General features: G+C 47.1%; 1 protein-coding gene across 4 annotated transcripts in view; it reads right to left on the bottom strand.

The window, feature by feature from the left end:
- Positions 1-17,433, bottom strand: part of PTK2B (protein tyrosine kinase 2 beta) — a 139,340-nt gene that overhangs the window by 57,701 nt on the left and 64,206 nt on the right. For all 4 annotated transcript variants that reach the window (XM_060015200.1, XM_060015202.1, XM_060015199.1 and 1 more), the window contains one exon: positions 4,983-5,223. In XM_060015200.1, coding sequence (XP_059871183.1) covers positions 4,983-5,186 — 204 coding nt within the window. In that variant the 5' untranslated portion in view covers positions 5,187-5,223. The remainder of the gene's footprint in view (positions 1-4,982; positions 5,224-17,433) is intronic.

The raw sequence follows: 17,433 nt of genomic DNA, 5'->3' as shown, positions 1-17,433 counted from the left end.
TACCCATAGCTATGGCTCTAACCACCACCCAGAGGCTGAGAAGGTTCAGATGTCTCTCTCCAGCCCAGTTCTTTCCTCCAGAATGATATATCAAAAAGCCTACTCAATATTTTCACATATTTAATGTAACGTGAAAATGTTAGAGCATCCCAACTGCACTTGACAGGTCTGAAACTGAACCTATGAGTTCCCCACTCCCCAACCAGTTTCTCCTAAGTGTTCTTCGTCTTGGGGAGTGGGACTTTCTCCACCTGAACTAGGGCTGCTGTTCTTTCTTCCTTTTTTTTTTTTTTTTTTTGGCCATGCCGTGTGGCTTGAAGTATCTTAGTTCCCCGACCATGGATCAAACCCGGGCCCTCGGCAGTGAAAGCATGCAGTCCTAACAACTGGACTTCCAGGGAATTCCTAGGGCTGTTGTTCTTGACACCTCCCTCTTCTTTATTCCTGCATCTCTGGTCCATCAGCAAAACCCTTCATTTTCCTCTCTTAAATTTTCTAGATTACAATCACTTCTCTCCACAGACCACGGTGGTTAAGAGTGCAGGCTCTGGAGGTAGATTGCCTTGGTCTGAAAACAGTCTCCACCACTTACTAGCAATTTGCTTAACTCTTCTGAACCTTGTTTCCTTATATATAAAATGGAGATAATAATAGTATGTGCTTCATAGGGTTCTTCTGAGAAGTCGAGGAGATAATGCATATGATGTGCTTTCAAAACGGTAGCTGCTATTATCACCACCACCACCACCATAAGCAGCACCACCATCATCATCGTCACTACCACCATCATCATCACCATCTCCACCATCATCATCATTGCTACCATCACCATCACCACCACCACCAACACTATCAACATTATCATCATCATCATCAATCCTTACTATCACCAATACCATCATCATCACCATAACCATCACCATCATCATCACTACCATCACTATAAACACCATACCACCACCGCCACCATCACCACCATCATCAACAGCATCAACATTATCATCACCATCATCATCATCACCATAAACGTCATCATTATCATCACCACCATCACCGTAACACCATCACCATCACCACCACCACCATCATCATCATCATCACCACCACCACCATCAACAGCATCAACATTATCATCACCATCATCATCATCACCATAAACATCATCATCATCATCATCTCCGTGGCTACAACCCTAATCTAAGCTATCATCATCTCTTATCTGGATCACGCCAATAGCCACCTAACATCTCCTCACATCCATTCTTGCCTTCTCCAGTCTATTTTCCACTATGTAACCCAAGTGACCTTTTAAAAATGCAATCTCATATCACTCGCATGTTTAAACTATATCAGTGGCTTCCCACGGAAGACGGGGTAAAATCCAAAATCAATAGCATGGTCTAACTAGTCAACTTTGGACATCCTTTAGCCTCAAACCTGACATGTGTGTTGGTCACTTCAGGATCTTAGCACATGCTATTTCCTCTGCCGGTAACACTGTTCCTCTTGCCTTTTCCTCCTTCCTTCCCTTTATGAGCAAAACCTCTCTGAAATGGTAACATTCACTGTCTCCATTCTCCAACTGACTGCACGATGGCTTCTGCCCCCATCTCTTCACTGAAACTGCCCAGTAAAAGATCATCATAGCACCTGTTGCTGAAGTCAATGAACCTATTTTTAGCCTTATCTGATTTGACCTTTCTGAGTGTCTGACTGCTAACCACTCTTTCCTCAAAGTTTCCTCTGCTTCTGTCTCCTTTCTGTTCTCTTGGTTCTTTTCACCTTTCTCTGGATGATTCTTCTTTTTCCCTTCATTTGCCCCTCTTTATCAGCCACTTCGAGGTTGGTTTCCCAAGGTTTCCTAAATGGAACTCCTTCTCCTGCTCTGCTCATTCTCCATGGGTGATCCTACCTATTCGCATGGTATCCATTGCAGAATGACTCCCAAATCCTCACCTCTAGGTCCTTTCTCCCTCCTCAGCTCCAGGCCCACATTCCTCTACGAGTGTGTTTCATAAACACTTCAAACACAACACATGTAAAGCTGAAATCTCAGAACACCCTTCCTTTCTCTGTTGGTATCTCAATGAATGGCATCAACACCCATTCAGCTGCCCAAGCAAAAGCTTGAGTCGTCCTTGTCTCCCTCCTTTCTCTTCCTCCCTACGTCTAGTTAATCATCAAGTTCTGTTGACTCTGCCTCTTTAGATGCACTCAGATCTGTTGACTTGTCTTTGTTCCCAATGCCACTTCCCTAGTTCATCATTTCCCACCCACACTACGGCCACAGCTTCCTAATCCATCTCCCTTTTACCAGCTTTTCCTCTCTCCTACCCTTTTTGTACTTTGGTTAGAGTTTAGGAAAAACGGATCCCTAAATGATTTCCTAGAGAACTGGTTGTCCAACTTTTAAGAGAAGGGTTTCTTAGGCAAATAAGGAATGGCTGACTTAAGAAAACATCACCTCTGTGGCTCTTTCTTGGTGACCCACCATGCATGACAGCAGGTTTAAGATTCTGAGAAGTCCTGTCACAAAGGAATTGGTTCAGGATTGTTTAACCAAGCATTTCCCAAACTTCTTTGACCATAAAAACCCTTCTCCAGCATGCACGTCTTAACATCTTGCAGGACACTACATACTGTTTCAAAATACAAATCTGATCATCTTACTTTATTTGAAAATATGACAGGTAAGTGGATAAACACTAAAAGAAGATGATTTGAACTTTATTCTATGGGTGATTAGAAACCCTTGGAGATTCTTGAGCAGGGTAATGACCCACACAGTCAATAGCTTCCAATGATTGAGCTCCTGCCATATGCTGGATGCTTGCCATCTATCACCTCTGATCCTTACAACAAGGTTACAGGTGGGCATAATCCCCAAGTGAAGGGACTGAGCCAGGTTAGTTGTGTTGGGTCTAAGGCCATAAAACCAGTAAGGGTGGAGCAGTATCGGGCTCAAAGTCTAGGTGATTTGAAAGCCATGGCTGTTTGCAATAAGCAGGTGACATGTTGCCTGTAGGACAGATTGGAAACAGGCAAAATCACAAGGCTGGGACATAAACACCTAGAAGGCTATCGCTTCTTTCTTTGTTCCACCTCTGTTCTCACACCCCTCCAGGTAATGCCTCAAGAGCTAGCCATTCTTCTTAAGCTTGGGTCTCACTGTCCGTTCTGTAGGCTATTGTATTTTTTCCCCTTAGACACCTAGCAAGACATCAGACAGCTCCAGGAAAGCTTCTCCCCTGCTTAAAAGCTGTGTGTTTCTAATACCTGTCCAAGTACAAATTCCTTAGCTTGATATTCTAGGCCCTCCCTTATTGGCCATCAAATTTCCTTTCTGATCTTGACTTTAGATACTTTTCTAAATATAACCCATGCTCCAGCCTCCCTGGAGGCTCCCATGAGCAGCCTCCCTGCCTTTGTTCTTGCTGTCCCTTCCTCTTGGAAAGCCCCCTGCTCTCCTCAGCACTGCCTCTTCCAATCTACCAATCCTTTAGGGTCCCTTTGCACCATAATGCCACAGAACACGCTCTAATCTGGTCTAACCAGATGCTCTTTGGTTTTCAGCACAAAAAAGCAGGGAGGTGCTCCGAACATGGGAATCGGGTTGCCTTCTGAAAATTAAACTCGAAAACCCCACGGTAGATGGCATCAGCTATCTGCAAAGATGATACACCCAAAGGAAGACTCAAGAAGTAGATAGTTAAGGAGACATGAAAACATCCTCCTGGAGGACAGGGCCCATGGCTTGCTCTCGGGACACAACTGTACCTACAGATCTGGAACCATAAGATGCAAATAAGGCCCTAATCAAATCAGTTATAGGAAACAGAGGGAAGAACCAAACCATCACCAGTTGTGACAACTGGCTAAGACAGTGACCTAATCAATTACATCCTGCTCGGGTGTACTGAAGTACAGCGTGTGCTGTTACAGACAGAAGGCAGCCAAGGGGACAGACGTGGAGAGGCTGCTGCCAGCACCGGGCAGAAAAGACACTGACTGAGTTTGGGGGATGCTGATTTCCAGGACAGGGAAGGATTAGTGATGAGAGGATTGGAGATGGTTCATCCAGCTTTCTCAGACCTGTGCAGTTTTCCCAAGGTTCTCCTGCTTCCTTTGTTCAAATTACAAACCCACTAAGCAAACTCTGGAGAATCGATTTGGCTTTCTTTTGCATCATCAGAAAGGAATATTCTGAGAGTGGAAAGGGATATCCTCATTGTATCTACCTCATGGCGCTGTGGGGAGGATTCAGTGAGATAATGTAAAGGGATTGAGTCAGGCATGTACATAGTAATTATTCAATAAACGTAGGCATTTAAAATCAATCAGTGTATTGTGACTCTGCTTCTGATGACAAGTTCTTACACGTTTGGCTAAAGAGAACTGGCTTCCTGGTGTCTAGGTGCCCTGATGACTGTGGGTACCTGGATTTGCAAAACAGATTCCGAGGCCCTGGGTGAAAGTAAGCCAGCTGAAGTACTGCCTCAGAAAGGGCCTGGCAACCATGCCCCTGGTCGAGGGCATCTCTAGTTCATTAGCATCCTCTAACCGCCTCACAGCTCCCTTCTGTAAGCACGCAGCGCATGTCCTAAACCACTTTTGTTCTATTTTCAATGCAATCGCTTGTGTATTCCAATTCCATGAGAGTGTAAACCCTCTGAGGGTGGGGTGAGCTTACACCCCTTGCAGAGCCTCAAATGTCATAAATATTGAATGAGTTGAAATGAGATAGATCAAAGCTTGAGCAAACGATCTGGGGTTCAAACAAAGGCTACACAATCTGTGCCTCAGGCTGCAGAGCCCTGGAGAGGAGGCCTGGAGCCACAGGCTAAGAACATCCCTCCAGGGCCCCCAGCCCAGGTGGTGGATACAGGAGAGCCTGCTAGGCTGAAGGAGGGATGCTCAGCTACCCAGGAAGACGAGGGAGAGACAGACAAATGGACGGAGCAGGCAGCACCCACCACACTCACCCGGATCTCGGTCTGCACAGTGCATTTAACTAGTTTGAAGTTCTTCCCGGGGTTGAAGCTGTTGCTATAGAAGCAGACCTTGAGGATCCGCACGTCTTCCTTTTCCACGTCTACTGGCACTGCCACCATGGGCTCTGGGGGGCCTTCAGGCCGACGTAACGTGCCCACCTTCACTCGGCTCAGGGTCTCAGAAACCCCGGACATCCTCTCAGACGGCAGCTAGGACCGGCACATCGCAGTCCTGTGGAGACAGCAGAGGGACAGCCCTGAAATGAGTGGTGTGGGCCCACACGCCTCATCCCCCTGGGACAGCACCCAACAAGCTCTGAGACCTGTGCAAAGCACACACTCACCCACTCCCGAAAACTCCCCTTAAAGGCATCCGGCTTCATGGATGGGGAAGCGGAAACACAAATAAAGGAGCAGTTTGCCTAAACGTCCAGGTATCGACCTGGACCCAGAGCTCGCGGGCTGTGAGCGCTCTGCTAGAAGCCCCCTCTCGCCATCACTTTTCTCCTCCCACACTGGCTCCCAGGCAAGGGGCCCACACGTTGCAAACGCAGCTCTGAGAGGAGGCGGCCCCAGCCTGGTTCCAAGGCACAGCTGAGCAGAAAAAGCGAAGAGCGAGACAGTAGAAAATAGCAGGAGAGAAACAGGGACAAGGGGAGAGAAGCCGGGAAGGAATCGAAGTGGAGAATGGGTGGCCTGGAGGGCACTGGAATGGGAAAGACAGGCAAGGGCCCAGGTTGGGGGGCCAGCCTAGTAGCCGAGGGCTCCGCCCACCCGCACCTGCAGCCGCCAACCTGGGCTTTCAGGGCTCGAAGCCTCAGTCCCACAGGAAGTCATCTCCCAGAGCATCACGCACTGCACACAGAGGGACAGCACCCCGGCAGCCCAATCTGCGAGGTCTTTCTGCTGCGGGGCGAAGAGGTGGGGCTGGGCCTCCAGACCCAGCCCAGTTCTGATGACAGTTTGGTTGACATCTGTATAGACTGTAAGAATCCTAGGAGTCTTTAGATCACCCCAAATCTCAGCCAGATTGGTCCTGGCCTCTGGATCCCACAACAAACAGCTCTGTAGGGTTTATTCCCACTGGTCTAAAGCAGAAATACCCAAAGGAAGCAATGGAAGTTCTAGCTCCAGACTGGAGGTGTCGATCTTGCCTCCACATTAGGAGCCCCTGGGGAGCTGTCAAGAAAGTCTAAATGCAGACCCTGTGCCCAGAGATTGCCACTGAGGTTGTCAGTGGGAGGCCTGGCATTGGTATTTTTAAGTTTCTAAGGATGTTTCTAACATCCAGGCTGGGTTGAGAACCTCTTCCACACTAAGCTTAGCTCTCATATGGAACCCGCTCTTACAGAAGAATCTCTCCCTTCTAACAGGAGACTGTGATTTTAGGCGGACATTCCTCAGACTGGGAGCTGGGGGCTGAAGGACGGAGCTGGCAAAGTTAAAACACAAATGGGACCAATGAACTTATTTACAAAACAGAAATAGAGTCACAGATGTAGAAAACAAACTTATGGTTACCAAGAGGGAATGGGGGGGAGGGATAAACTGGGAGATTGGGATTGACATATACACACAACTACATATAAAACAGGTAACTATTAAGGACCTACCATATAGCACAGGGAACTCTACTCAGTACTCTGTAATGACCTATATGGGAAAAGAATCTAAAAAAGACTGGACATATGTATATGTATAACTGATTCATTTTGCTGTACAGCAGAAACTAACACAACATTGTAAATCAACTAGACTCCAATAAAAATTAATTAAAAAATACAAATGTAGAGTCAAATATTTTAGATGTGGCAGCAAAGTCTATGTTCATTCAATCACACTGCTGGGCACTAGAAGGGAAACAGACAGTCACTAGCTGCAAGGAGTCATTCCTTTAAAAAGCCAGTGTGTATTATGAAGACATGAAAGAGATGCTATGAGGACAAGGAAAGAAGCAGGATGTGTCCCTTCCATCAGGGCAGGCAGACAAGGAGCAGAGCGCCAGCCTGAGTCCACCTGGGCAGGCAGAATTTGGGACAAGACAGATGGAGAAAAGACTACCCAGTCTGCTTTATTTTAGAGACTAGTATGTGTATTCTAGAAGCATCCATGCCTTTTTTCAATGTCTACTGGACCTGTCCCGTGTGCCAATCCTCTGCTATGTACTGGGTGTGTGTCTCGGTTTCCCCAGACCTTCAATAAGGAAACCGGGGAAGTAGGTTGAGAGGCAACCCCAGGAAACCTACCAGGGAGTGGGACGTGTAGGACAGGGAAAGGAAGGCAGCCTCTTATCAATGGAGCGATCGCTTGGACAACGGCAGAGGAACCCTGCTGGGAGCCCTGGGAGCGAGGACAGAACACACGCTGTAGAGCCACTCCAGCCAGCGAGCGACAGACACACCACTTCTTAACAGCCATCGTCCCAGCATTTCCAGCCAGTTCTGCACAAGGGCAGAGTGGACTCAGAGCCAGAGGAAGTCCCCAGGCAAAAAGATGCAGATGCTGGCAGGTAAAAGTAAGCAGAATACTGAAATGGCAAGGCCCAAGGGGACATCAGAAGGGACCATGACAAATCTGCTATAGGATGTGAAAAAGAGGGAAGGATGTCTTGCCCCTAAAGAGCGTACACTCTAGTCATACAGACAAACCGTATATATATATATATATATATATATATATATATATATATATATATATATATATATAACCATCAATAACACACACACATCTGGTCCTAGGTTCAGGATCTCCTGTGTCTACTGAGCCAGGGGCCCCATGACCCCTGGGCATCTGTTTGTATAAACTAATTTCCAGGCAGGGGTCTCATGACACAGTTTTGTGAAACAGGCATCTGGGTAGGAAGGAAATGGAGTAGCATATGGTGTCTGTCCCCAGGGACTAGATCATGCCAATGGAAGCCAAAGGGCCTACACCCCAAAGACCATTTGGAAAATAGGGGTGCAAGCAGTGTCATCAGGTTGGCCAGTGGGAACGTGGACTCAGAGCTGGAAGGAGGCCGTTATACCCACAGCTGCAGGTCACGCCATGTGGCTTCTGGACACCCACAGTGAAGGGGACGGGGTGCCATTCAGAAGATACCCCCCAGCCCAGGCAGCATTCCCACCCAAAGGGTACTGGTGCTGGTGAGCACACAGAGACACCCTGGGGACTCCCTGACATACTAGGGGAGAGTTTGAAAGAGAACAGTTAAGTAGGAATAATATGTCAGTAAAATACAAGAGATCTGGCTGTTACGATCTTGGAAGCTCCACTTTCACATGTGATGTGTGTCATTGGCTGAAGAGAAGAGTGAAGGAGAGAAGCCCTCTCTGAAAGGCAGAGCCCAGTATCAGAGGCAGAGCAAGTCAGAAAGCTTCGCCAGGACAGAGGTCAGGGCAGAGTCTGCAGGGGGAGGGCGTTAGGTCCCCACGGTGCTTTTAACCTTGCGGTTACAGCCAGTGGTGCAATGAGATGTGGTACTTTTAAACTTGAGGGGCCAAGAGGATGTAAACATGTAACGAGGATGTGGGGCAACAGGAATGCTCATTTATCGCTGGCGCAAACTTTGGAAGACAGTTGTATGGTTTCTTACAAAACTAAACAGACTCTTACATGATTTATCAGTCATGCTCCTTGGTATTTACCCAAAGGGGCTGAAAACTTATGTCCACACGAAAATCTGCACATGGATGTTTATAGCAACTTTATTCATAATTACCGAAACTTAGAAGCAATCAAGATGTCCTTCAGTAGGCGAACAGATAAATAAGCTGTGGTACATCCAGACAGTGGAATACTTTTTCGTTTGTTTAATAAACTTTTTATTTTAAACGAGTTTTAGATTTACAGAAAAGTTGCAAAGATAATACAGAGAGTTCTCAGATACCCCTCACTCAGAGTCCCCTATTCTTAACATCTTACCTTACTAGGGGTACACCCAAACGACGGAATATGATTCGATGCCCAAAAGATATGCTCTAGCAAGCCATGAAAAGGCATGGAGGAACCTTAAATGCATATGACTAAGTGAAAGGAGCCAATCTGAAAAGGCTACAAACTGTATGGTTTCAACTATATGACATTCTGGAAAAGGCAAAACTATGGAGACAGTAAAAAGATCAGTGGTTGCCAGGGTTTGGGGGAAAGGAGAGATGAATCGGAGGAGCATGGAGGATTTTGAGGGCGGTGAAAATACTCTCCGTGATACGATAGGGATGGATACACGCCATCATACACTTGTCGGAACTCATGGAATGCACAACACCGACACTGAACCCCGATGTAAACTACGGACTTTGGGTGATAGTAATGCGTCACTGTAGGTTCAAAAATGTGATGATGAGAAACCACAGCCTGATCGTTGACTCCCGTTTCCCAGCCTAACTGGGCAGTGCCTAGCCCACGCAGGAGCCAGCCCCCACCAGACCCTGATCAAAGAGCAGTATTCATATTCTACATCCAACCTAGACTGATATGTTGGCCATCATCAACACACTCGGATGACACTGGTTTCTTATCGTCATCGGTTTTTTCCTGGCCTTTGGTTCAGGAGCCATCACTCATAGTAGTCAACGTGGATCCCATTGAAATATCTTAGCAAAATCATTTCAGTCACCCGGGATCTACCTTTGCCTTCAGACCAATGCTCAGGTCTGCCCTTAGTCCTTTGTAGTGGTAACCTTGGGCTATCTATTCCAAAAACAATTACAATTTAAAAACTTTAAAAGAAACATATGTGTTTTGCACAACAATCCTGGGAGATGTGCAGAGATGATTATGACCATTTTACAAAGGAGAAAACATACTCAAGAAATTTTAAGCCATCTGGTCAAGGGATCATGCTTGTTGAGTAGCAAACTCGGACCCCAAAGCAGATTTGAATCCAAGTTCAAAGTTTTTCCCACCTTCCCATCTGCCTTTGAAGAAAGTAGTATCTCTTGATACCACAGACGTGGGCACAAACTCCATGCAAGAAGAAATGTGTCAACCCAGCATGGAACACCCCAGTCTGTGAAGAATCCAGAGTCCTCCTGGCTTAGAGAGCATCACCCCTCCCCAAGCTAGGACTTGGTCATGAGAGGTCTTGGAGGTGTTTGGCCGAAAGACCTCAGCCCAGAAAGGTGGTGCCCACGTCTCTGCTGACACGTGGCAACTCCCTCAAGGGCATCCAAAACTCCCAACTGTCAGTACAGATCTGCAGTGAACTGCCAAGGGGTCCCCCAAAACTCTCTGAAGAAGAGTAACTGAAAGGTGTGTTATATAAGGAAAGCCTCAGTCACCTGCCTTGGGGGTCTTGGAGAACACAGCCCTCAACGTCACGCATAGTCTTCTCTCCAGGTCCACCACGGCTGATTTCAAGCTACCAACATATGGCACTGGGTGCAGTTAGGAAGACATGAGAACGACCTGCTGACTCTAGCTCCTGTTTCTGGACAACAGAACTTGCCTGTTCCTCCAGACTTTGCCTGATTACTTGAATTTCTCATCAGTAGCTTGTCTCTGGATTTTGTTGATCACAAAATCCTCTGACTCTAAGTGTGTGAGCCAAAACCCCTGCTCCTTCCTGCAGTCCAGACCTGGACCCCAGCCTGGCAATCCTTCCTCCCTGCATCCTGGCCTGCCCTAGACCCTATGGGCACTGTCAGAGGAGAGACCGTCCCACGGCACTGGAGAAAACCCTGGCTCAGAGCCACCGTGGGCTCCGGCTGTCTCCCAACCCCCAGATCTGCCCAAGGCAAAGCCAAAGAATAACAAACACAAGGAAATGGGCTCAAATTAAAACAGGAAAAGTTTTGATTGGCTATAAGAACGTCTTGGCCAAGACCTGCCAAGGGCACTAAGGGAAGCGGTACAATCTCTGAGTCCCTGAAGTCTTCAGGAAGAAAATAAATGACACTCTTCCTGAACGGCAAGACATTCACCTGCCTGAAGGGGGAGGGGAGACTGAAGCAGGATTGAAGTCCCTTCAGATCCTCTGGGTTGTCACTGTCCTCAGGGCTGTGCTCCTGGTGTGGGGAAGATGTCAGGGTTATAGGGGTCAACATCACAGAAAAATACACTCTTGATCTTGAAGACACTGCAAGGTAATGTTACGTCTTATTGAGCATATACTGTGTGCCAGGGAGTATGTAAGTAACCTCTAATTCTCTAGGAGGATTCTGCAGGATAGGTAATGTGAGAGAGGTCTAGCGAGGTGACTGTCCAGAGCATACAACTGGTAAGCGGCAGAGAATTAAGGCCACCATGTTGCCAATGGCGAGAGGGCTGCTGGTGTCACGTCCTGCCACCATGCTTAGGGCTTAGTGTCCGGCTCTGCCACCAACTGGCTCTGATGCCTTGAGACGTCAAGCTGGGATGGGACAGAGTTCCCAAACAGCAGTTGGCAGGTGGATGATGGCCTTTGGTGATGTTTCGCCGTGTCCATGGCAAAATGAGAAAAATAAGAACACTGTAAAGAGTCCATCATAAAGCTGAATGTATTCCATTTGAGAGGCAGTCTTTTATTCTAACTTTGTCTTTCCACCTTTTTTTTTTTTGGTTTTTCAATGTTAATTCATTTATGAAACGACAACGACAGCCTTTACCAATTGGCCTGGAAGCTTGGCCTCTTCGGGAACCAGACTTGAGAGTGACGCTGGGAGTTCCAAGGGTAAAAGGCAATGTCTTGAGGACTGAAAGTTCTGTCCATGACTTCAGGGAGCACAGAAAGGGCACCATTCATCAGGAAGGTGGCACGATGTCAGGGAGAAGGCACACACATCTGACTCATTCGAACCTGGGTTTAAAACTCATGTCCTCGGGGCTGCCATGCTGCAGAATTCTAGGCCGTTACTCACGAAGGATTTCAGAGCTAGGCAACGTGGTGGCCTTAAGTGTCTGCCACTTACCAGTTGTGTCACCTCTCTAGACGTCAGTTTCCTCTCTTGGGATAGGAGACTAACATTATCTATCCTGCAGAACTTCCTAGAAAATCAGAGATTACCTATGTAAACTCCCTGGCACATGTATTTTTAAAACGCCTGTGACTTGGCAGAAGAAAGAACCAAAAACCCAATACCAGCGCCCACTTAAAAAAATTAAACTGGCCCAGTAAGTCGAGGCTCAGGGGGTGGTGGCAGCCCCTCCTGTCTCCAGGGCTCTGAGGCTGCCTTTCCTCCAACACCCACCTTCTCCACCTGCCTGGGCACCTGAAAAGAACACCTCTACCTCCTACTCTCTGCTCACATGGAGGGCCGTCGTCTGTCCTGCGAACCCACAGGACACAGTCAAAACGCCAGCCCTTTGGATCTAGCAGAAGCCAGAATGTCATGAGACACACATTTTATTTCCACTCTGTCTCTGAGTCACTTCCTCTTGCTGTTTCCCCATCAACAAAATGGGGAACACATGCCCTTCCTCTGCAAAGGCCTGCTGAGAGCAGCCACTTAACGAATTGGCAATGACCTTGCCGTCTTGGGGAGCCAGGCCTGCCGTGTCTGGGAAGCTGGGCCCTACTGTCTCCACACAGCGTTCCCTCCCCAGCCCTGGGCCCTTTCAAACCCCAGTTCCCATGAGGGTCGGCATTCTGCCCGCTCCAGGGCCACCCAATCCATCACTTGGTTAATCCCTTCCCCTCCTCTCCGAGCGTCCCTCCCCATTACCTTGCAAAGGAAGGAGCCAGGAAGGTTGTGATTAGCACCAGCTATAATTCAATGTAATTCAAAAAACCTTTGAGAGTCTCCCACATTTTCAGCTCGTCACCCCCGCACACACGACCCACTCCAGATCATTCTGTTGCCAGCACTTCGCGACCCAGAGGTCACCTGACTCGTAGCTGGCTCTCAGGGCGCTGGGAGGGGGGCAACAGAGACGCATTACCTGTCCTTCCTTGTTAACAGAACCTCTGTTCTCCCACTGGTTCAAGGACTTTGATCCCTGCAGCTGGGCAGAGTTTTCTTAACCTCCTGTGTGACTTCTGAGCGCCGCTAGCTCCCCAGCCCTTCAAGAAATCCCACCCCCCTTGGTCCTAGTCGGCCAGCTCATGAGTGATTCGGACTGGCCCGTTTTTCTCCCCCCATCGCCGCCTTTCTTCTTTTTCCTCTTCTCCCCTTTCCCTCTTCCCCCAGCCCTCCACTTCTCTCTCTCTCTCTCCCTCTCTCTCTCTCTCTCTCTCTCTGCCTTGCTATGTTTCAGGAGACACACCAGACTCCGGAGGTATGAAGATAAGCAAAAGTGGGAAGAGGGTCCCCGTCCAGCAGAGACTCACAATACCGTAAAAAGGAAAAGGATTCGAGCAAAGCAGCCACCATATGGTATGGGATCTAATAGGGGTCTCTGCTGGGTATTAGTTGATCACAGGAGAGGACTTGCCTCTGGGGCGCCTGGATCTCAGGAAAAGGTGACACAGCAAGCTCGGGAAATCACGTGCTATGATATAGGGCTGGTCAGGAGGGTGCTGAAGGGCTGCCGGGAAATGAGAGGAGACGGTGACAATATAAGACCCCATGGAGAAGCAGATTTTCACTTAAAAAATATAATTTTGGCCATAGGATGAAGCCAGGCATGAGCTAGGAGGCAGAAGAGTGGCTCACATAAGGCCTTGGCATGAGTTTCACCAGCAATCCAGGGCAAAGATGGCCTGGTCTGCAGCATTTGCCGATTTCTCTTGTGTCAATACTTCCGTCATCGCTGATTTCAAGCTACCAACATGATCTCACTGACGGCAGACTTGGGGAGAAATGCATGTTGTGAGAGCTCATTCCAGCACCGCACGGCCTGAACAGTGAGTGACCCGGGAGTAGGATGGGGGCAGATTCTATAGTCACTTGCTTCAAGCCTGCCTCTGACCCTTGATGTTGTCTGGTCCCGCAGTGGTATCACCACCCAGCACTTCAAGATAGCAATCTACAAGGTGCACGGCAGCACAGAATTTTAAGATGCGCTCCTTCCTCCGGAGCTCCTGTGACTTTCCAATTTCCTAAAAAGTTGTAATTTTCAAAGCCACATTCTGTCCTCGTTAAGCTCAAACTAAATTCTCCTCTGCTTCGAGTCCCAATGTCAGCCTCTTCCTTCTCTCCCAGCCTGCAGCTCCAGCAAATCCCATTTGCCTCTCTGCATGTGATACAGAATTGGTTGTTGGGTTGGGAAATTCGGTACCACAATGAATCAACGCTACAGTTGAGTATTTTGAATTCTTCCCCATTTTCTTGAGAAGAAGATGAGGAGGCCAAGTGACAAGAAGGTGAACTCATAACTGGCCAAATGGTTTTTCCCAACAACTGCTGATCAAGTGTCTGTATTAACCTGAGGACCGATGGCTTTTTGAATGGGTCCTTGTTCACGCCTCTTTATTTGGCATTTAGGAGTTTGTGGTTATTAGACAAAAAGCACCATGTTGAGCACAGGATTAGGGGAAGATTGTGACTCTGGTTGAAGACCACAGAGGGCCCCTGACATCTGCACAGGCAGGCAAAACACGCCAAGGGGAACAGAATGCAGCCAGTGAAATGGGATAAATGTGAAGTTCTTTACGTAGACTTAAAAAAAAAAAATCTTCCCCAGTCTGGGATGAGGAAGATGTGGTTTAGCAACAGCATGGATTTAAACAATGGGGTTTAAGCTGTGAAGTCACTGTTAGTCACTGTGAAAGAGCTGCCGAAAACTTTAACGTGGTTTTGGGGTCACTAGAAAATCCCTAAAATAAGGACAGTGATTCCCCCCGGGGCATGGAGACAACTTCATCTACAGAACTGGTGGCCCGCAGCCCCGAGGTTTGAGAAACTGTGTTCTATGGTGAACATCCCAGGACTTTCAGAGCATGGGGAGCCTGGGAGGCAGACCTTAGGCTAAAGGGGGATGGGAGTCCTGGGAAATGAGGATGGGACTGTTGGTTTCAAATGGCTGCCGGGCTGCCATGCAAGAGATGGACCCCACTCCTTCATCCAAGTCAAGGTTTTTAAAAAAGTGCAACAGACTTTTTTACAAAACTACAATAAGATATCACCTCACACCAGTCAAAATGGCTATCATTGAAAAATCCGCAAAAAATAAATGCTGGAGAGGGTGTGGAGAGAAGGGCACCCTCCTACACTGTTGGTGGGAATGTAAACTGGTACAACCACTATGGAGAACAGTATGGAAGTTCCTTTAAAAACTAAAAATAGAGCTACTATATGACCCTGCCATCCCACTCCTGGGCATATATCCAGAGAAAGCTATGGTTCGAAAGGATACGTGCACGCTAATGTTCACTGCAGCACTGTTTACAACAGCCAAGACATGGAAGCAACCTAAATGTCCATGGACAGAGGAATGGATAAAGAAGATGTGGTACATATACGCAATGGAATATTACTCAGACATTAAAAAGAATGAAATAATGCCAGTTGCAGCAACATGGATGGACCTAGAGATTGTCATACTGAGTGAAGTAAGTCAGACAGAGAAAGAGAAATATCGTATGATATCCCTTATTTGTGGAATCTAAAAAGAAATGATACACATCAAGTTATTTACAAAACAGAAACAGACTCACAGACTTAGAGAACGAACTTATGGTTACCAGGGGGAAGGGTGGAAGGAAGGGATGGTCAAGGAGTTTGGGATCGACATGTACACACTGCTATATTTAAAACGGATAACTAGGAGCTTCCCTGGTGGCGCAGTGGTTAAGAATCTGCCTGCCAATGCAGGGGACATGGGTTCGAGCCCTTGTCCGGGAAGATCCCACATGTCACGGAGCAACTAAGCCCGTGCGCCACAACTACTGGGCCTGCACTCTAGAGCCTGCGAGCCACAACTACTGAGCCCATGTGCCACAACTACTGAAGTCCGTGAGCCTAGAGCCCGTGCTCCACAACAAGAGAAGCCACCACAATGAGAAGCCCGTGCACCACAACAAAGAGTAGCCTCCGCTCGCTGCAACTAGAGAAAGCCCGCGTGCAGCAACGAAGACCCAATGCAGCCACTAAATAAAATTTTTTAAATAAATAAATAAATAAAATGGATAACCAATAAGGACCTACTGTATAGCACGGGGAACTCTGCTCAATGTTATACGGCAGCCTGGATGGGAGGGGAGTCTGGGAGAATGAATACATGTATATGTATGACTGAGTCGCTTTGCTGTGCACCTGAAACTATCACAACATTGTTAATTGGCTATGCTCCAATATAAAATAAAAAGTTTTAAAAAACGATCTAAAAAAAGAGCAGTGGTCTTTACATGCTCAGAACACCCACCGTGCACCCCTTTCTAGAGTGTTTGAACACTCGCTATCTTGCTACTATCTCTCAAGGCAGACGCCACTCCCATTTGGAGGATGAGGAAAAGCGACCAAGCACTTTGCCTGGGGTCACTTTTCTTAAGTGGCAGAGGCAGGACCAGCACTCAGATTTCCCATTTTAGCCCAACAAACACAGCTCACAGCCCAAGTCCCACCACTAGGGGCTTTGTCTCCGCACAGCAAGGTGGTTCCAGATGAACACTGCTTTTCTGATATGGCCCCAGAATTCTGCTCGCACAAAAACTTACACATAAACATCAGTTTCCAGCCCTGCAGCGCTAAAAGGAATACTGGCCTTTTATATATTAATATGTGTAATAATCATGACGATGTAGAATTTTGTTATCTTTGATGATACATTTAATAAACAGAAAAAAAATTGACAATGAAATGAAAACTCAAGTACTTTTTTTTTCAACCAGAAAGTACAAAGCCAGGTCTGACAGTAGAGGTATAGTCCCCTCATCCAAGACCACCTTAAAAACAACGAAAACATCCTCCTGAACAAGCTTCTCCACCTACCAACCCCCAATCTGCTACTCTTTGCAACTCCAGCAGACACTACAAATTTGCTTTCTGTAAACAGATACTCAAACCATTAAGTATGACGGTGTCCCCAATCTGTACACTGCAGTGATCAGCTTTCACTTTAGTGCAAATTTAGATGCTCCGTCCAGCAAACAGGATGCCACCTGTGTGTGAAAAGACTTGGGAACATTAAAAATAGATGGGAAAATCCTCAGCAGTTAAAAATGCTAATAAAAACCACTTTGCGGTATCACTACAAACCTTTTAAACAGCCAAGACACCTGGAGAAAAATAATAAAATCTTATGTTTATGGGCTTGAAATGAAACTGGTACAATTGCCTGTTGATTCAGAACCGGCTTCCTGAAGAGCAAGCTAGTTGAATAGAAAATGACTCACGTGGGGCAGAAGACCTAGATAGACATTCCTCCAAAGAAGACACACGGATGGCCAACAGGCACATGAAAAGATGCTCAGCATCACTAATAGAGAAATGCAAATCAAAACTACAATGAGGTATCACCTCACACCGGTCAGAATGGCCATCATCAAAAAATCTACAAACAATAATTGCTGGAGAGGGTGTGGAGAAAAGGGAACTCTCCTACACTGTTGGTGGGAATGTAAATTGATACAGCCACTATGGAGAAC

The sequence above is a fragment of the Delphinus delphis genome, chromosome 6 (assembly GCF_949987515.2).
Source record: "Delphinus delphis chromosome 6, mDelDel1.2, whole genome shotgun sequence".
NCBI lineage: Eukaryota > Metazoa > Chordata > Mammalia > Artiodactyla > Delphinidae > Delphinus > Delphinus delphis.
This window is presented reverse-complemented; position numbering and strand designations above follow the sequence as displayed.